The 15,596-nt window shown below is 53.8% G+C and overlaps 1 protein-coding gene and 1 long non-coding RNA gene across 3 annotated transcripts; one reads left to right on the forward strand and one right to left on the reverse strand.

The window, feature by feature from the left end:
• Positions 1-339: 339 nt before the first annotated feature.
• PAQR8 (progestin and adipoQ receptor family member 8) lies at positions 340-12,205 on the forward strand. Of its 2 annotated transcripts, none has more exons than XM_027455375.3 (2): positions 340-484; positions 7,840-12,205. In XM_027455375.3, exon 2 carries the CDS (start codon positions 7,882-7,884, stop codon positions 8,938-8,940), a length of 1,059 nt encoding a protein of 352 aa, XP_027311176.1. In that variant the 5' UTR covers positions 340-484; positions 7,840-7,881; the 3' UTR covers positions 8,941-12,205. The 2 variants fall into 2 exon arrangements, with proteins under 2 accessions (XP_027311176.1, XP_012949825.2); XM_013094371.5 differs by lacking the exon at positions 340-484 and adding an exon at positions 6,958-7,257.
• A 1,407-nt stretch (positions 12,206-13,612) lies between these two features.
• LOC140002268 (uncharacterized) lies at positions 13,613-15,596 on the reverse strand. The gene is made up of 2 exons (XR_011808609.1): positions 15,223-15,596; positions 13,613-14,571 (listed from the first exon to the last, which is right to left on the reverse strand). It is a non-coding gene; the product is annotated as an uncharacterized lncRNA (long non-coding RNA).

The following is a 15,596-nucleotide window of genomic DNA, read 5'->3' on the forward strand; positions in this document are numbered from 1 at the left end:
CATCCTGTGCTTCCATGGTTGTGTGGGAAATGATGCAAAGATGGGTGGAAGAGGAAGAGCAGCGCCGTGCCCACCACCCCCCACCCTGCAGCTTCAAAGGGAGGGAGGAAGGAAGCAGCAGTCGGGGTTTTACGGTGGGAGATGCTTAAAAAAGGCAGGAAAGAAGCAGGAGATGTCTCTGAAGAGCCCAGGAGCTGCTGCTCACATCCCCGAGCGAGGCGACGAGCCTGGGGCAGAGGAGGCTCCGGGGGAGCTCCCCCATGGCCGTCAGTACCCGCAGGGAGGTGCGGAGAGGCCGGAGCCGGGCTCTGCTCAGCGCTAACCCCCAAATCTCCCCCCCCAGGACCCCAAATCCCACCGTGTCCCCTCCTCCCATCGCTGTCCCCGCCCGCTGGGGACACCCCGGGGCGGAGCCCCGCATGCGCTCGGGGCCCGGCGGTGGCCGCGGTGGCCCCGGGGACGCGGAGCCGGAGGTGAAGGCGCGGTGAGTGCGGGTGGGGACACCTCGGGGACACCTCGGGGACACTTTCGGGGACACCTCGGGGCTGGCAGGGGTGGGGACGGGCAGCGGGGTTTTGCCCCGGTGCGGGCTGGGGCGCGGTGCTGAGCATCCCCCGCGGGTCCCCCCGCCCCGAGTGCGTCCCCGCGGGCGCATCCCCAGGAGGGTGGCTCAGGGCAGGGGGAGCTGCCCCCGGTTTCCACCAGGTTTTGTGCTCCGAAATTGTGCCGAGCGCTGGTGCTGTTGCTCCGCCAGCGGTTTTGGAGAGCCTCGTGTGGGTTTTCCACCGTGGGGCTGCGGGACAGCCGAGTCCTTTGGGGACACCCAGGTTTGGTTTGTCCCCAAGCTGCCACCCTCCCGTTTCCTCTGAAGTGCCCCCAAAAGTGCCAGCGAAGGGCTTGTTCCCTTCTCCCGCTCCCCAACATCCTCCTGACCTCATCAATCACCTTCCTTTTACTGCCCACCTGTTTTTTTTCCCCGGAGGAAAACACCAAGAGCATCTCACTTTTTTTTTTTCCTAGACCCCTTTCCCCTGCCCCTTTGGAGACCCCTTTTTGAGGGACTGCAGCTGGGCAACAATTCCTATGTAATTCCCAAATCCCTCGACCCTGCAAAATTCCCCTCCGTGCTAGGGCTGCAGGTCGCGGGGGGAGTGCTGAACCCGAAGGGGTGGTGAGGATGAGGATGTGGGCGCCGCCGCCCCGGCAGCGGTGGTAGAAAATGAGTGAAATCAGGAAAAGGTCGCGCAAAAGGGTGAAGGACGCAGGCGATGCTCTGCAGGAGTGGAAAGCAGGCTGCTGGGTCTGGTTTTGCTCCCTTCCAGGGCAGGGAGGGGACGTTGAGCTGTGAATTCCTGCAGCTCCCGCTCCCACCCCGAATCGGAGAGGGGACCGCGCACCGCACACAGTTCCTAGAAAGGCGCAGCCTGGCCAGGCCAAACCACAGGCTGCTGCTGCACGTTTCCTCCCCGTTCAGCACCCACGGGAGCCTCCTTTCTGCTTTGCTTCCCTTCATTTCCCCTCAAGCTGTGCCTGGAGGGGGGCTGGGTCCCTCTGGCACAGGGAGATATGCAGCCCCGAGCACAAAACGGGGCAGCGGCTGAGGACGCCTCACCTGCTTGTGTTCACAGCTCTTTATCCGCCTCCCCTGAGTCATGCACCGGCTTAATATTTAGCTGCCGACGCACTTTATACTCTCTGCTCCAAGGGTCAGACCAATATTTGATTGCGGAGCTGTAAGAAAGTCCCCGAAGCAGTAAATTGCCCCAGGAGGCTGTGGGTTGTGGGGCCGTGCCGTACGTCCCTTGCCCTTCAGGCACAGCGCTTTGATTTTTTCCCTGTGAGTCTTTGGGACCAAGCAGGGATTTAATCATGCAGATGCCGCCCAGCATCCCGCATTTTGGGGGGGATATCCATCCTCTGATCCTTGCTTCCCATTGCTGAGGGCTTCGGAGTCCCCCCCCAAAGGGCAGTGCCACTCGTCCCAGAGCTCTCTCGGCCAAACAGGAGGATGGGGACAAGGACAAGGACGAGAACTCGCGGCTCCAGGGGGTTGGCACGGAGCTGCAGGCTCTCCCCGGCAGCCCGCATGATTTATATACATTTTTTTCTCATGACCGAAGCTCTAAAACGTGCAGCCTTCAAAATGTTTGCAGGCAGCAGGCAGTGGTGGATGACAGCGTGTTTGCAGCAGAGCCTGGAGGCTTTGGGGACATCCTGGCAAAGCTCCGGATCCCCCAAAAATGCGCAGCCGGTTTGCTTCGGGTTTCTCTGCCTCCAGGCAGGTGGTTTTGGGGCTGTCCCACCAGCAAATGGATCTGAGCGAGGAGGGATTTGGTGGCTTGGTGAGGTTGGCACCAAAAGGTTTGTGCCATCAGCGGTGCTGGGGCTGTCACCTGGGCTCCCGGGGCTTTCGGGATCAGGGCAGTGACCCCATATGCGGGCAAACTGGCCCCAGAGATGCTGTGTGCACAGGGATGGAAGGGAAGCGCCCCGTATCCCACGGACATCACGGGAGGAAAATCAGGATGTGAAAGCAGGATGCAGCTGAAACAAATCCCAGCTCCCTTTTCAGCCCGCGGGGAGAGGAACGGGCATTTCTGTGGCACCATTCATCTCCTTCCAGCGCTGGCATCCGCAGCAGGGCAGGTCACTCACCCCACTCCATCAGCGGTCCTGGCACGACCGAAGGCAGCAGGCGGGGACGGATCTGGTGCTCGCTGGCAGGGGACAGCTCGCAGCCACATACCTAACCCCTCTTTGCCCCAAAACAGGGCGGATTTACCCCAATCCCATTCCCAAGGCTGGACCGAAACCACGCTGGGAGCGTGCTAACACTTCGGCAACCTGACAAATGCAGGTCCTTGATGGGGAACGTGCCCATATCTGGTATTAATACCAGATATTAACACTTTTAAATACCAAACATTAACAGTTTTGCATCTACCGAGTGCCACAGTTGGGTTTATTTTCCTTATTTTGTTTTATTTTTTTTTAATTCACGTGTCTCATGCATCAGCTGCATTATCAATGCAATCAATGCAATCCAATAATTATCAATATCAACGAAGCAGAGACCCGGTGCTGCAAAAATCAGAGCCCTGCATGCAATGGAAAATTTTCACAAGGTTGCCTTGCTTTGTAGCAGAATTGAGGTTATTTGTAGGCTTCCCCTTCAAGGTCTTCAGTAAATCACATCCCTAAGGGACGGGGTTTAGTGATGGGACTCAGTAGGTCAGGCTGGGTTGGGTCTTGATGGTGGGGTTTTGTGAGACCCCCCCTGCAGCCCCGAGCTCAGCTCCAGGCCCAGCACCAGGAGGACGTGGAGCTGCTGGAGAGGGCCCAGAGGAGGCCCCGAGGAGGAGCAGAGGCTGGAGCCCCTCTGCTCTGGAGCCATCTGAGGGAGCTGGGGGTGTTGGGCCTGGGGAGGGGAAGGCTCCAGGGAGACCTCCCAGCGGCCTGCCCGGGCCTGAGGGGCTGCAGGAGAGCTGAGGAGGGACTCTGTCAGGGGTAGGGACAGGACAAGGGGTGGTGGCTCTAAACTCAGAGAGGGGAGGCTTAGATCAGATATTAAGGAGAAATTTGTCACTTTGAGGGCTGTGAGGCCCTGGCGCAGGCTGCCCCGAGGAGCTGTGGGTGCCCCATCCCTGGCGGTGCCCAAGGCCAGGCTGGATGGGGCTGGGGGCAGCCTGGGCTGGGGATAAGGGGCTGGAACCAGGTGCCCATCCTATAGTTCTGTAATTCTTGACAGAACTTGATTTGAAAGGTCTTTTCCAACCTAGGTGGTGCTGTGGTTCTACCTCAGCTGTTTTCCTTCCAGACCCGGGCAGCCCCTGTTGGGTGAGCCGTTGTAGCACGACCTTTGGGCTGATGTGGCTGTAAGGGGGCACGCAGACACGTCAAGGAAAATGAAATATTCCCTGCCCCAGCACTGCCTGGTGCATCAGAGCAGTGCCTCAAGAACACAATATCTTGTTCTCCTTAGGCAGGTGGGGATTTCTGTCCTCATTTTATAGACTTGGAGGTGGAAGCCTGCTGACAGGAGTCCCAAGCACCCGAGGTGGAGACACCCACCTAAATCCCAGTAACTCCCTCTGGGGATGGCATCAGAGGAAGGTTAGCACGGGCAGGTTGATGTGCCACCGAGGGAGGAAGCAGATAGTGCCAAGAATTCCTGCTGTGAGCCCTTGTAGGGTCTCCTCTTCATTTCTTGTCTCTGCTGGGGCCTCTCCAAAACACCAGGGACTCAGCATGGGACTGAGGATCTGGCATCCTGGTCCCAAACTGGTCTTCTGAAGCGAGCCCCAAGCAAGGGGGAAATGCCCCAAGGTGGTGGGGGAGATGCCTCAAGGTGGTGGAGGAGATGTGGGTGCTTGGAGAGGACCAGGAGGGCTTTGGGGTGCAGCTTGCAGCCTGGGTGCATGGGCTGGGTGCAGTTTGCAGCCTCTCCCTGACCCCCTGCCAGCCCTGGGGGGGCGAGCAGAGCTGCTCTCTGCCATCCTGCTGCAGCACAGGCTGCGATGCCAGACTTAATCCCGTGTAGGAAGTGGTCAGAAGAAAAGCCCAGGGTCCAAAATGACCCGAGGTCCTCCCGAGGGGCCTCTGCTCAGCTCTTAGAAGAAAGGAATTCAGGAATTCATCACGTGCAGCTCTCCAAGCTGCCCTGTCGTCCGCTGCTGCGAGATGCCTGCGGTTATTTTCGTGCTGCCCACAACCACTTTTCTTTTAAAATTTAAATGCATTTATTAAAGATTTCCCCACAGCTAGGTTCCCCAGGCCTGCCTGCTTTGTGTACCAGGAGTCGCTGCCTTTCTGGAAGCAGATACACACCCAATGCCTGCACACTGTTCTGCAAGTAAATATTATCACGCTGCTACAGCCTCCCTTGCAGAGGGTTAACGCTGGGGCCAGGCCGGTGGGAAAATCAGCTGTAACCCGCAGGAAAATTTCCCATTCAAGCCCTTCCATTAGCCTGTGAGCAAAGGCAAAAGAAAAAGCTTGAGTTTCCAATTACTTCGGAAGAAAGGGAGAGGAAAAATTGGAAGGGGATCGGTCCTCCTGGGTGCCGCGGCTCTCATTGTGGCTGCGATGATACAGCCTGGCCAGCGTCCACTCTCCTCCTTCCCTCCTGGCAGCTCCGGCCCGAAAGAAACAAACGCTACTCGGTGGCTGGTAATTGGGAGCAGCCAAAAGGACTGAATCCCCCCCCCCCGGAGATGGGGGCGAGGACGGAATCGCAACGAGCCGCCCCGAGCGATGAATGTGGCTTTCAGCCGCGCCGCGACCGCCCCCGCCAAAGGGAAAGAATAAGGGCTCTGTGAAAGCAAAACAGCCAGTCCCGACCTTGGGGGTTCTTTTTATATTTTATTTATTTATTTGTATTATTATTATTCCCCTTCTTTCTCCCTTCCCAAACGTTAAAGGCTGTGTCCATCACATGATCGCTGGAAGCTGCCAGCTTGCTCCTTCGTGTCACAAGCTTGGTTTAAAATAAGCGGCCGGCCGGATTCCTGCTTTCCTCGCCGTTTGATTTTCAGATGTGTTTTCCTGGGGTTTCGGGCTGTTCTTTTGAAAATCTCTGCACCTCCCCCTGTACTGTTAAAACCTGGCGTTTCCCAGCTCCGTGAGCCTGCCTGGAAGAAGCCCTGCGCTGGCAGGGGGGTGAGCAGCGTGGAGCCTCCCCCTCACTGAGCTCCAGGGCGATGCTCGCTATATCTGAGATGAGAGACTGGGGCAAAATCCAAGCGTTAGCAAAATCCTGGCTCTGTACAAGCCGGAGCCAGCCTGTGCCTGGTGCAGCCGCTGCCGTCCCTCCTGTGTGCTCGTCAGCATGCAAAGCAGGCACGCCGCCGTGGTGGAAAACACGCCGTGAGCCCCGTGTCGGCACGCATCCCTGCGCCCAGCCTCCGTCGCCGTCTCCTGGTTGCCCTTGCTCCTTGCAGCAGCTTGCAGCGTGTTGCTGCTCCTCTGCAGGAGGTGAATGTCCTGACCCTGCTCCGTTGCGCTTCGCTTGTCCCATCTGTGCAGTGTCTGAGCTGGTTTTCTGGGTCCTGGGGTCAGCACTAGCAAAGCTGGGGGGCTTGGGGAGCCTTTTCCCTCGTGTCTTGCCACCGTGAGCCCCATCACCAGCTTTGGTGGAGCTCAGGACACCCAAAGCAGAGTTCATATTCTCACCTTCCCATAGGGCATCCAGACCAGGAAGACAAATATTGTCGCAGTAGAGGCACAGCCATAAAACCTCCCTGCAATTCCCACCGCATCGTGCTCAGCCTCAAGCCAAGGTCTGGCCACATCAGCCAAAGAGTCACGGGGCAGCAGAGGGGGGATATGACAGTGCTGCATAGCCACGAGTGGTCCTGCCTGGACTTTGCCTGATCCTGAATCTGAAGTCAAGAATAAGATGGATGAATGATTTTCTTCTGTCTCCTTCAGTTATCAGGAGCCAGAACAGACTGGCTCAGGTGAACATACCTACATTAGAAGTGTGGAGAGGGAATGTTGTCCCTTTTTCATGCCATCCCCTTGTAGGAACGCTTCAGAGTCCACATTTACCTTCCCAAATGTTGGCATGTACCCCCATGGGGGCACACAAACCGCTGAACGAAGCGTGTGCCCCATCTCGGATCCAGGCCTGCAGACCCTAAGGAGGGAACTAACATCCCTGTGACTGCACAGCGTCAAACCCCAGCAAGGGCCCTGCCTTCAGTCTTGCACAACCGTGAAACTAAACTACCAGGCGCGGGCACCACCTTCCCTCCCACCTCCCGCAGCCAAAGCAGCTCCGTCCAAGTCAGCAGCCAGCTCCCCCGGTGGCACAGAAGGAAGCAAAACGTCCTGAAAGCTGCTAACGGAGAAAGCCTGGAAAGCAAAACGAGAGAATTGGCTGGAAAACGCTGTCACCGTCGGCTCCCATCTGCTAGAGGAAGTAACGTGAAAACAGTTGGTGTGGTGTCAGAGGGTTGCGAGGGGAAGTGGGACTGGTGAGCCGGCACGTGGCCTGCTCTGACTTTTTGCTCTTGGTGCTGTCTCACCCCGGGACTGTGTGGTGGGTCCCGTCTCTCTGCTTTCGCTTCCTCTTGGTGGGTGACACCGGCCTCTGTGTCGCCTGCCTGCTCCGGGGCTCCCGTCGTGCACCCGCTCTCTCTTCCTCTGCCTCGCCTCTTGCAGCGGATGCTACGGAAGAAAAATAAGACGTTACCCACACTCGGGCAAAATACTCATTGCCGTTTACTTATTTGGGGCCAGCTCCATGCCCTGCAGGTCGGTAAGGGTGTATGTAAGTGTAGGAGTCAGGCCCCGGTCCTACAAACACACCTGTTGTGTCTGGGGAGGAGAACAGAGCCCGGTGGGGCTCCATCAGTATCCAGTTCGGTTAAAGCATGGTCGTGTGTGATGAGTTCATTTTTTCAGTGCGATAGAAATGCCAGCAGGGAAGGGAAGCATCTCGGGTGGAAGAGGAACAGAGGGTACTAGGAGTGAACTCAGCACTGTGAGGTTTGCTCGGGTGCAGAAGGGCGAGTTATCCCGTAGGTGAATCATTACACCCCGAGCGGTGTGTTTGGGGGAAAAGGGCTGACAAATCCCCTCCACGGGTGCTTTCTTGACATCTGAGTGCTTCTTGAAAGCCTGTATTTGCAGCTACTGCCTACTCCTAGACGTGCTCCAAGGCGGAGGAGGGACACGGCGGTGCCACCTTCCTCCATGCTGAATTTAGGTGCCACGTCAGGAGACGCCCCTTGCCTCTAAGAGCAGGGTCAACATCTCCAGGGTTTATACCCCTGAGGAGAAATCCCCCCCGCTTTCCTCCTCGTGTTAACGTTTCCTCCATCTCTTCTCCCGCAGGGCACAAGGACGACGTCCCCCAGAGCCGTGCTGCCGGGGGAGATGACGGCCATCCTGGAGCGCCTCAGCACGCTGTCCCTCAGCGGGCAGCAGCTCAGCCGCCTCCCCCGGCTGCTGGAGGACGGCCTCCCTAAAATGCCCTGCACCGTCCAAGAGGCCGAGGTGCCACAGCTCTTTCGGGAGCCCTACATCCACGCCGGGTACCGTCCCACCGGCCAGGAGTGGCGGTACTACTTCTTCAGCCTCTTCCAGAAGCACAACGAGGTGGTCAACGTGTGGACTCACCTCCTGGCGGCGCTGGCCGTGCTGCTGAGGTTCAAGACATTCGTGGAGGCCGAGCAGCTGCCCGTGGACGCGTGGTCCTTGCCTCTGTTCATCTTCGTCCTCTCCTCCGTCACCTACCTGACCTGCAGCCTCTTGGCCCACCTGCTGCAGTCCAAATCGGAGCTGTCCCACTACACCTTCTACTTCGTGGACTACGTCGGTGTCAGCATCTACCAGTACGGTAGCGCCCTGGCCCATTTCTACTACAGCTCCGACCAAGCCTGGTACGACAAGTTCTGGCTTTTCTTCCTCCCGGCCGCAGCTTTTTGCGGCTGGCTGTCCTGCGCCGGCTGCTGCTACGCCAAATACCGCTACCGACGGCCGTACCCCATCATGAGGAAGATGTGCCAGGTGATCCCAGCCGGGCTGGCCTTCGTCTTGGACATCAGCCCCGTGGCTCACCGGGTGGTGGTGTGTCACCTGGGGGGCTGCGAGGAAGACGCCGCTTGGTACCACACCTACCAGATCCTGTTTTTCCTCATCAGTGCTTATTTCTTCTCCTGCCCGGTCCCTGAGAAGTACTTCCCCGGCTCCTGCGATATCGTTGGCCATGCCCACCAGATCTTCCACACCTTCCTGGCCATCTGCACCCTCTCCCAGCTGGAGGCCATTTGCTTGGATTACAAGACCAGGCAGGAAATCTTCCTGAAGAGACACGGGCCCTTCTCCATCTATCTCTCCTGCGGCTCTTTTTTCGGCCTGGTGGCTTGCAGCGCCCTCACAGCCTACGTCCTGCGAGGCAGGATCAAGGCCAGCCTGGCGAAAAAGGACTCCTGAGGGGCGCGGAGGCCACGGGCAACGACACCACCGGGGTGGTGCAAACCAAGGAAAGGGGCATAGCGTACTAGAGACGTAACTGGCTTGTTTGCCTAACACACTGTGACTAACCTGGACCTTGGACTTGGGTGGAGGGCTGGGTGCTGGATATGTTTTCACGGCAGGGGCTGCCTTCTGCCCTACGGGGGGACAGAGAGGGATTAAGCCAGAACAAGGCACTTAACCAAGGATGCTGAAATAGGCAGAGGTTTCTTGTTCACTCTGGCAAACCTAGTTATCTAGCTGGGAGCTGAACTTCAGGGAAGGTGGCCTGAGGGCTGTGAGGCTGTAGCGGGGTCTCACGAGGCGGTGGAGAACCCACCATGAGGCCCAGAGGTGCACGTGGTGACCTCTTTGTGTTTTGCTGTCTCTGAGGAGACCTGTTAGCATCACAGGCAGTAACAAGGTTTCAGGAGGAGTCCACACTTGTAGGGTTTGGTTGCAAAGGGTATGTTGGAACAGTGGCTGCAATAATCCTTCTCCTAGCTGGGCTAAGCCAGGTTCTCTCGACGACCTCCTTCTCAAGTATCTCAATGCCAGGTGGCATCAGCAAAGCATCTAGACCTGGACTTGACCTTCTTTAGGATGAACGGGGTCCGAACCTTTGTGTCTGCCTGGCACTGGTGTGGGCTCAGCCACCTCTGACCCAGGTGGGGATGTCAGCTCATCTCCATCTCCTCCATCTTCATAGTTGCACCATTTTAGAACCACAGAGCAGCTGGAAAAGACCTTAAAGATCATCTGGTCCCAGCCCCCTGCCATTTTGTCTGCCTGTGTGTAACAAGTTCGTGCATTCCTGTGTTGACTGACCCCGTATCATCTGCCACAGGAGGCTGGCTGACTTCCAATGCAGCCCACATGGTGTAGAAGTAACTTGGGTGTGATCGGTCTGATAGGGGAAAGGCTCTGGGCCCCGGGCCTCCAGCAGCCCTAGGATGGTCGTAGACAAAAGGGGATAAAAGTGAAGTGGATGTGAAGCCTTTGTTCCCCTCTTAATGGTTCTTTTTAGGATGCCAAGCGATCCTTGGTGGGCATTGAAGCTGACTGTGAAGCTTCAAGGTTGCTCTTCTCTGATGCATAGGGCTGTGGATCGGGCATGTTTTTATCAGCACTGGATGAAGGTAGAGTGGTGAAAGGCAGGAGCAGGTTGACAGAATTAAGGTTCTTTGTAGTCTTTGGGATGGGTTTGTCCTTGGAACTTGGTGAGTTCCAGTTCAAGTGTGTAGGAAGGGTTGGTTTATGGTGTCCACAAGTAGACGAGTCTCTTCTGGGTTTGCTGGGGGGAATATCAGGTATGGAGCCGCATACCTGTACTACAGTTGGTAGCACTTACAGGACTGATGCTGAGAGCCCTCGCAGGGACCTGTTCCATTCAGCCTAGGCACCTCCTGTCCGACCCACAGCTCACTTTCCACACGAAACTCGGGGTCCTCCCAGCTGTATGCTGTGCAAGACCTGAAGCCTCAAATGCCCTGACATCTCCAGGAGGTGCAGCTCTTTGCTGAAAGCCAGGGAGACTTGGGATCTACTCCAGCCGGGGATCTCTCTCACCGAATCCAAGGGCAGGCAAACGAATTGTGGTTGCTGGTCCTGAGCAGGCAGGGTTTGGGGTTGGGGATATGATTGATCATGACAAGCACTGATTCCTGCACTTGATCCGTTTTTTAACTATTGAGATGTGTTTATGTGTGCGCGCGTGCCTGCTATAATATCCAGGAAGGCTTTGCCTGTGGCTTTTTTGTCTGCAGAGCTTCCTAGTTGTGTCCAGATGGGCTAAAACAGAAGGAGTGGGCACCGCTAGCAGCAAGCCGTGCTCTGCCCCTACCTGGTTATACCGGTACCAAAAGGCAGAGATCACCCGGGCGTTTCCTTCTCTATGGCTTTGAAACTAGGTGAGATGTTGAGCCCCTGGCTAAGGAGGATGACTACAGTAAGGCCGCCCAGTTCACAGCGGGGTCGGAGGTGCCCCATGATTCTCCTGAGGTTCCTCTGGCCTTATATCATCTCCTGCCTGCTCCAGCAGAAGTGAAACTTCTCCTTGTGGGGCAACCGTTGTGTGGCAGCACTGCTGTTTCCACATCCTCCCGTGTTAGCCCTCAGCTGAGGCCACTCCTAGCCCCGTGGGGCCCTGCGCTCAGACCTGGAGCTGACCTCCTGGTCACTATGATGGGTTAATTTAGCAGGGAGCCGCCACACGGGTGGCTGCTGCTGTGAGGATGCACCCTTGGTGTCACAGGGGGCTTGTCTCCACTGGAGCTTCCTCCATCCCTGTCTCCATCCTCCTCCTCTTCCTCCAGTGAGCTTCTCTGTTTTGGGACTTCATCCTTGTGCCTTACACACCTGGTTACCTACCTGTGCAGGCTCCACATGCCGTGCCATTGATCTAGGGGAGAGCAGGGCTGCGTCCCGAGGGAGGAAAAGTGTCTCTGTGCTAAATGTTCAGCCCACCTGAGGGCCTGTCGGGGTCTGCTCCTTGGGCTCGCTGCTTGGAGCTCGCCTTCCTCCATCCTGGTGCTCCTAAGGAGGCACGGCTGGGAAGGGCGAAGAGGAGGCCACCAAAGGTTGATCACGAAGGGACCCAAGTCCTAACCCTCACCCTCAGGAATCTCCACTCCTGAGATTGTTTTTTAGCAGCCTGGGTCTTCACAGATCCACTGAGAAGTCAGCCCAACGTGCCTTACGCCATCACCTCCTGGGATTTACACTCTCTGCTGGTCCACTTTTACCGGGGACTGGCTTTGCCCAGCGTACGAGGCAGAAGGGGAGGATGGAGAGAGGTGCCTTCAACTTGCCTTAAACTTGCAGTTTTGCCCAGTGATTTGTGTAGCAGGGCAAGGACGGGTTCCTCATGTGCCTTGCAATTGACAGCTTTTACTGACGAGATTGTTTTTAAGCACTGTTTGTTACTAAACCGAAGTACGGAAGAGTTTGTATTATTTTTTTCCCCTGGGAAACAGGGAAGGATAAGGGTGTTAGATACTAACCATCCCCTTCCCGCCTCCCGTCTGCTGACGTCGCATTGTTGGAAACATTGACAATATTTTAAGCTTTGTACTGTACTGATCATTATTTAAAAACCTTAGTGAAAAGAAAAAAAAAAAAGAAAACTGTGAAAGTAAACCGATTGGTGTGGTGTGAAATTGCCAAACGCACAAAGGTTGTGAGTCACGGGGAAGAAACTTCGGCCTTACGGGAAGAGTGGGCAATAATAATAACAATAATTAACGCCGGGGTGTGATTTTATCTGTGTATTTCAAAGCACAGGTTTCATAGTAATTCTGTGATAATTACGCCCTGACACTGATTAGAGGGATTAAGTTCATCATCCACAGGAGTATTTGGGTGCTCGGTATTCCTTAATTTCTTCCAGAGGCGAGTACCTTAAGTGCCATGGTCCTCTGCTCCAGGCCCAGCAGCCCCAGCTCTTTGCCTGTACAGAAGCCCATCCTATCCTACAGCCTTTGACATCCCTGCCCAAATTCAATGCCATCTGGGCTTTGGCTTTCCTAAATTCATCCCTGGGTGCTCAACCATATTCCTGTGTTCATCGGAATACAGGAACCTGTCCCTGCTTTCACCCTCTGCACGCTTCCCTTTCGTGTCAGGGTTTCGTGTTGAGGTTTTGGGGATTTCTCCATACTACGGCACTTCCTCGCTTCTATGCAAACGCTGCGGGTGCCCCCGCTTAAACTTTGCTCTGTGGGTTTTAATATCCATTTCTGCCATAGCTCTCTGAGGTATTTGCTTATCAACCCTGTCCATCGCTCCCTTGCAGGGGCTGGTAACTCTCCCTCACCTCTTATTCCTGGTTCCAAGCCCTCCTTACCATGTGCAATCTCATACATGCTTCATCCCTAAGATATACTCTCAATGATTCAGTCCCATAAAAAAAAATAAAATGCATTTTTTTCCTTTTATTAGAACCATACGAATAATTCTAGTCATTATTTAAGACCATGTGCAGAGCCAGGCCTCCGTACCAGTATGTTTTCGCCCAGCAGAGGGCGAGATGTCTTCATCTGGAGCACCAAGAGGCCGCCCGTGCCACGAAAGCAGAGCCTTCAGGGCTCTCCAGACAAGCTGAGGAAAAAATGTTGCCCTTCAAGCGGGCCTGCTGCCAGCCCTGCGAGGAGATGCATTGCTTTCCGAGCGAGGGATGTGCTTTGCAAAAGTCTCGCCCTCTGCATAAGTGGCAGGGATTTTGCCAGATGCGTTAGGGCAAAGTTTTACGTTTCCATCAAGCAAAAACTGAAGAGGAACGGGACAAAATACCCAAAGAGGGCTGTTAACCTTTTCAACGAGAAGCAAAAATAGAGACTTTTGGTATGCTGAGAAGTTGCTTGGCAATACTGTTTCAGGGAACGTGTTTACTACACGCCCTTTACTCTTTGAGTTTACATATACAAATCCTTAATGGATGAAAAGCTAGATACGCTTATTAGCAAAAGCATCTGCTTATCCCAAGCAGATGAAGTCAAATGCAAAAAAATAAAATAAAATAAAATAAAATAAAATAAAATAAAATAAATAAAATAAAATAAAATAAAATAAAATAAATAAAATAAAATAAAATAAAATAAAATAAAATAAAATAAAATAAAATAAAATAAAATAAAATAAAATAGCTTCCGAGTCAGAAGAGCAAAGTATTTTATTCTGGTTATTTCCTGAGTCACCGGCCACAGAGGGCGTAATGTGAGGGAAGGTACAATTTTTAATTCAGGCCCCAGGTGTTGCAGCAGATATTCTGAGTTGCCTCAGGAGAGGTCCTGTTACCCAAAGTCAGTCTTTGCCTGGTCTTATCCTTGCAGCTCTCTTGAAACATGGGTTAAGAGGCAGAGCATCAGCCAGCAGCTCTAAGTGGGATGTTTCCTCCTTTGCTCTGCTAAGCTGCTGTTGAAGATGGTCTCAGCAACTACGTCAGGAAAAGAATACTTCCCAGTGTTGTCTGCTTCTCCTGTGGACTCCAGAACAGAGAAGTAGAGCCTTCACAGCCTGAAAATCAGGATTGAACATAAATAAATGAAATAAAGCATCAAGAGACCAGCAGGGCCTTAAGCTTTGCAGCTGTCCCCAGTGATCTCTTTTTCGTTATCCTGTAGTTCTTTATTTTCTTCTGGTTGAAGGTAAGACCTGCTCTCAATCAAAATCAGTTCCTTCAGATATGAGAAGCACTAACCTCATTCGTTAGCAGTATCCTAACACACCTCTATCAAATACTTGTCTATTGAGGGCCAATAGATGAGGTGGAAGAAAGATGACTATCACATTTCAGCCTGTTGCCAACAAGCCTGTGCTTCCACGTGTTTTTTAACAGACCCATTGGAAGCAGCCTTCAGATCTTTCGGACCACGGATGAGGTGTGCTGAAACATTGTCCACTCAGGATTCGCAGGTCAGACTTTTTGTTACCATGACAGGGGTGTAAGTACACGTACCAGCACAGCCTTTGCTCCAAAATATATGAGCTTTAAGTAGATAAGAGCTAGGAAATCTTGATATAGGAAACACTGATCCTTTTCCTTTTTAGGAGAAGTGCTGTAGGGATGTAGGAGGCTAGAGACGTGCCTTAATCTTTGCAAGTCTGAGTCGCCTGTAACAGAAGCAGATGGGTGTCAAAGATGTAGCTGAATCAAGATGTTCTGAGTTCAAATCAAGATGTTCTGAGTTCAATTCTTTATTCTCCATTTCTCCCGTCTCCTGCTTTGTGGTCACTATTTCTAACAAAGTATTCGCTTCTGCCGTGGCTTTGCTCAGTTATCATTTCTTCATTCCCATCTCCCCTGAGTGTTTACTCAGGGGGAATGTACTCAGGGGGACTAAAGTGTCCTAATCCTCTTCCTTCTCGTGTCTAGAGCCTAAAATCCCCCTTTGTGATGGCCTCTCTTTGCTTTAGTCCCCCTCCCATGCAAAGTGGGGAACAACACCAGGAGAAATCGGAGAGGCACCTGGGTCTCAGCACCCTCATCTGAGTCCACAGCCACGCTGGCTGCTTGCTGTCTCTCAGACCCTGTTCTTTCAGCCCTGCTTGGCCTTCAGTCTATTATTTTCCTTTCCAGGCTCATCAGACCCATTCTTTATCTCTCACTGCCTGCTTTTCTTCCCTCTCCCACAGCACACTCAGACTGCGTTCCTCTCCGCTTGATTTCTGCTTACAAAACTCCCCGATCCCGCTGCCTGCCCTTGAATCGCAGCCTGGTCTGCCTTGGACACCGATGATAAAGATACCAAGGAAAATAAATACCAAAAAATAATAATAATCCATGGTGACTGATTTGGCTTTATCTGTCACACTCAGCAGTGACTTTTGCCCAGCAACTTTCTTCTTGGTGACCCTCCTGTTGTTTTTTTTTTTGTTTTTGTTTTGTTTTGTTTTTTTGTTTTGTTTTGGTTTGGTTGTTGTTTTTTTTTTTTTTATTATTTTCTTCTTTCTGGAGAGAAAAAAAACACGCAGAGAAGAGGAGAATGATGTCAGTGCTACGACCGGCTGCTAATACACACACTAAACACATCATAAATCACCACAAGCGCTTCTGCTGAAGTACTTTGAGCACTCAGGGCATGGATTTGACCCCCAAAAACCCCTTCTCTCCCTGGGCTCCACACAATGCACAACCC

This window comes from Anas platyrhynchos, chromosome 3 (assembly GCF_047663525.1).
Source record: "Anas platyrhynchos isolate ZD024472 breed Pekin duck chromosome 3, IASCAAS_PekinDuck_T2T, whole genome shotgun sequence".
NCBI lineage: Eukaryota > Metazoa > Chordata > Aves > Anseriformes > Anatidae > Anas > Anas platyrhynchos.

Excerpts from the sequence above, each read along its gene's own strand:
- PAQR8 (XM_013094371.5), top strand. The coding sequence starts at position 7,168 with ATGCTACGGAAGAAAAATAAGACGTTACCCACACTCGGGCAAAATACT. Across the intron at positions 7,258-7,839 it reads GCCAGCTCCATGCCCTGCAG|GGCACAAGGACGACGTCCCC; the intron begins GTCGGTAAGGGT and ends CTTCTCCCGCAG.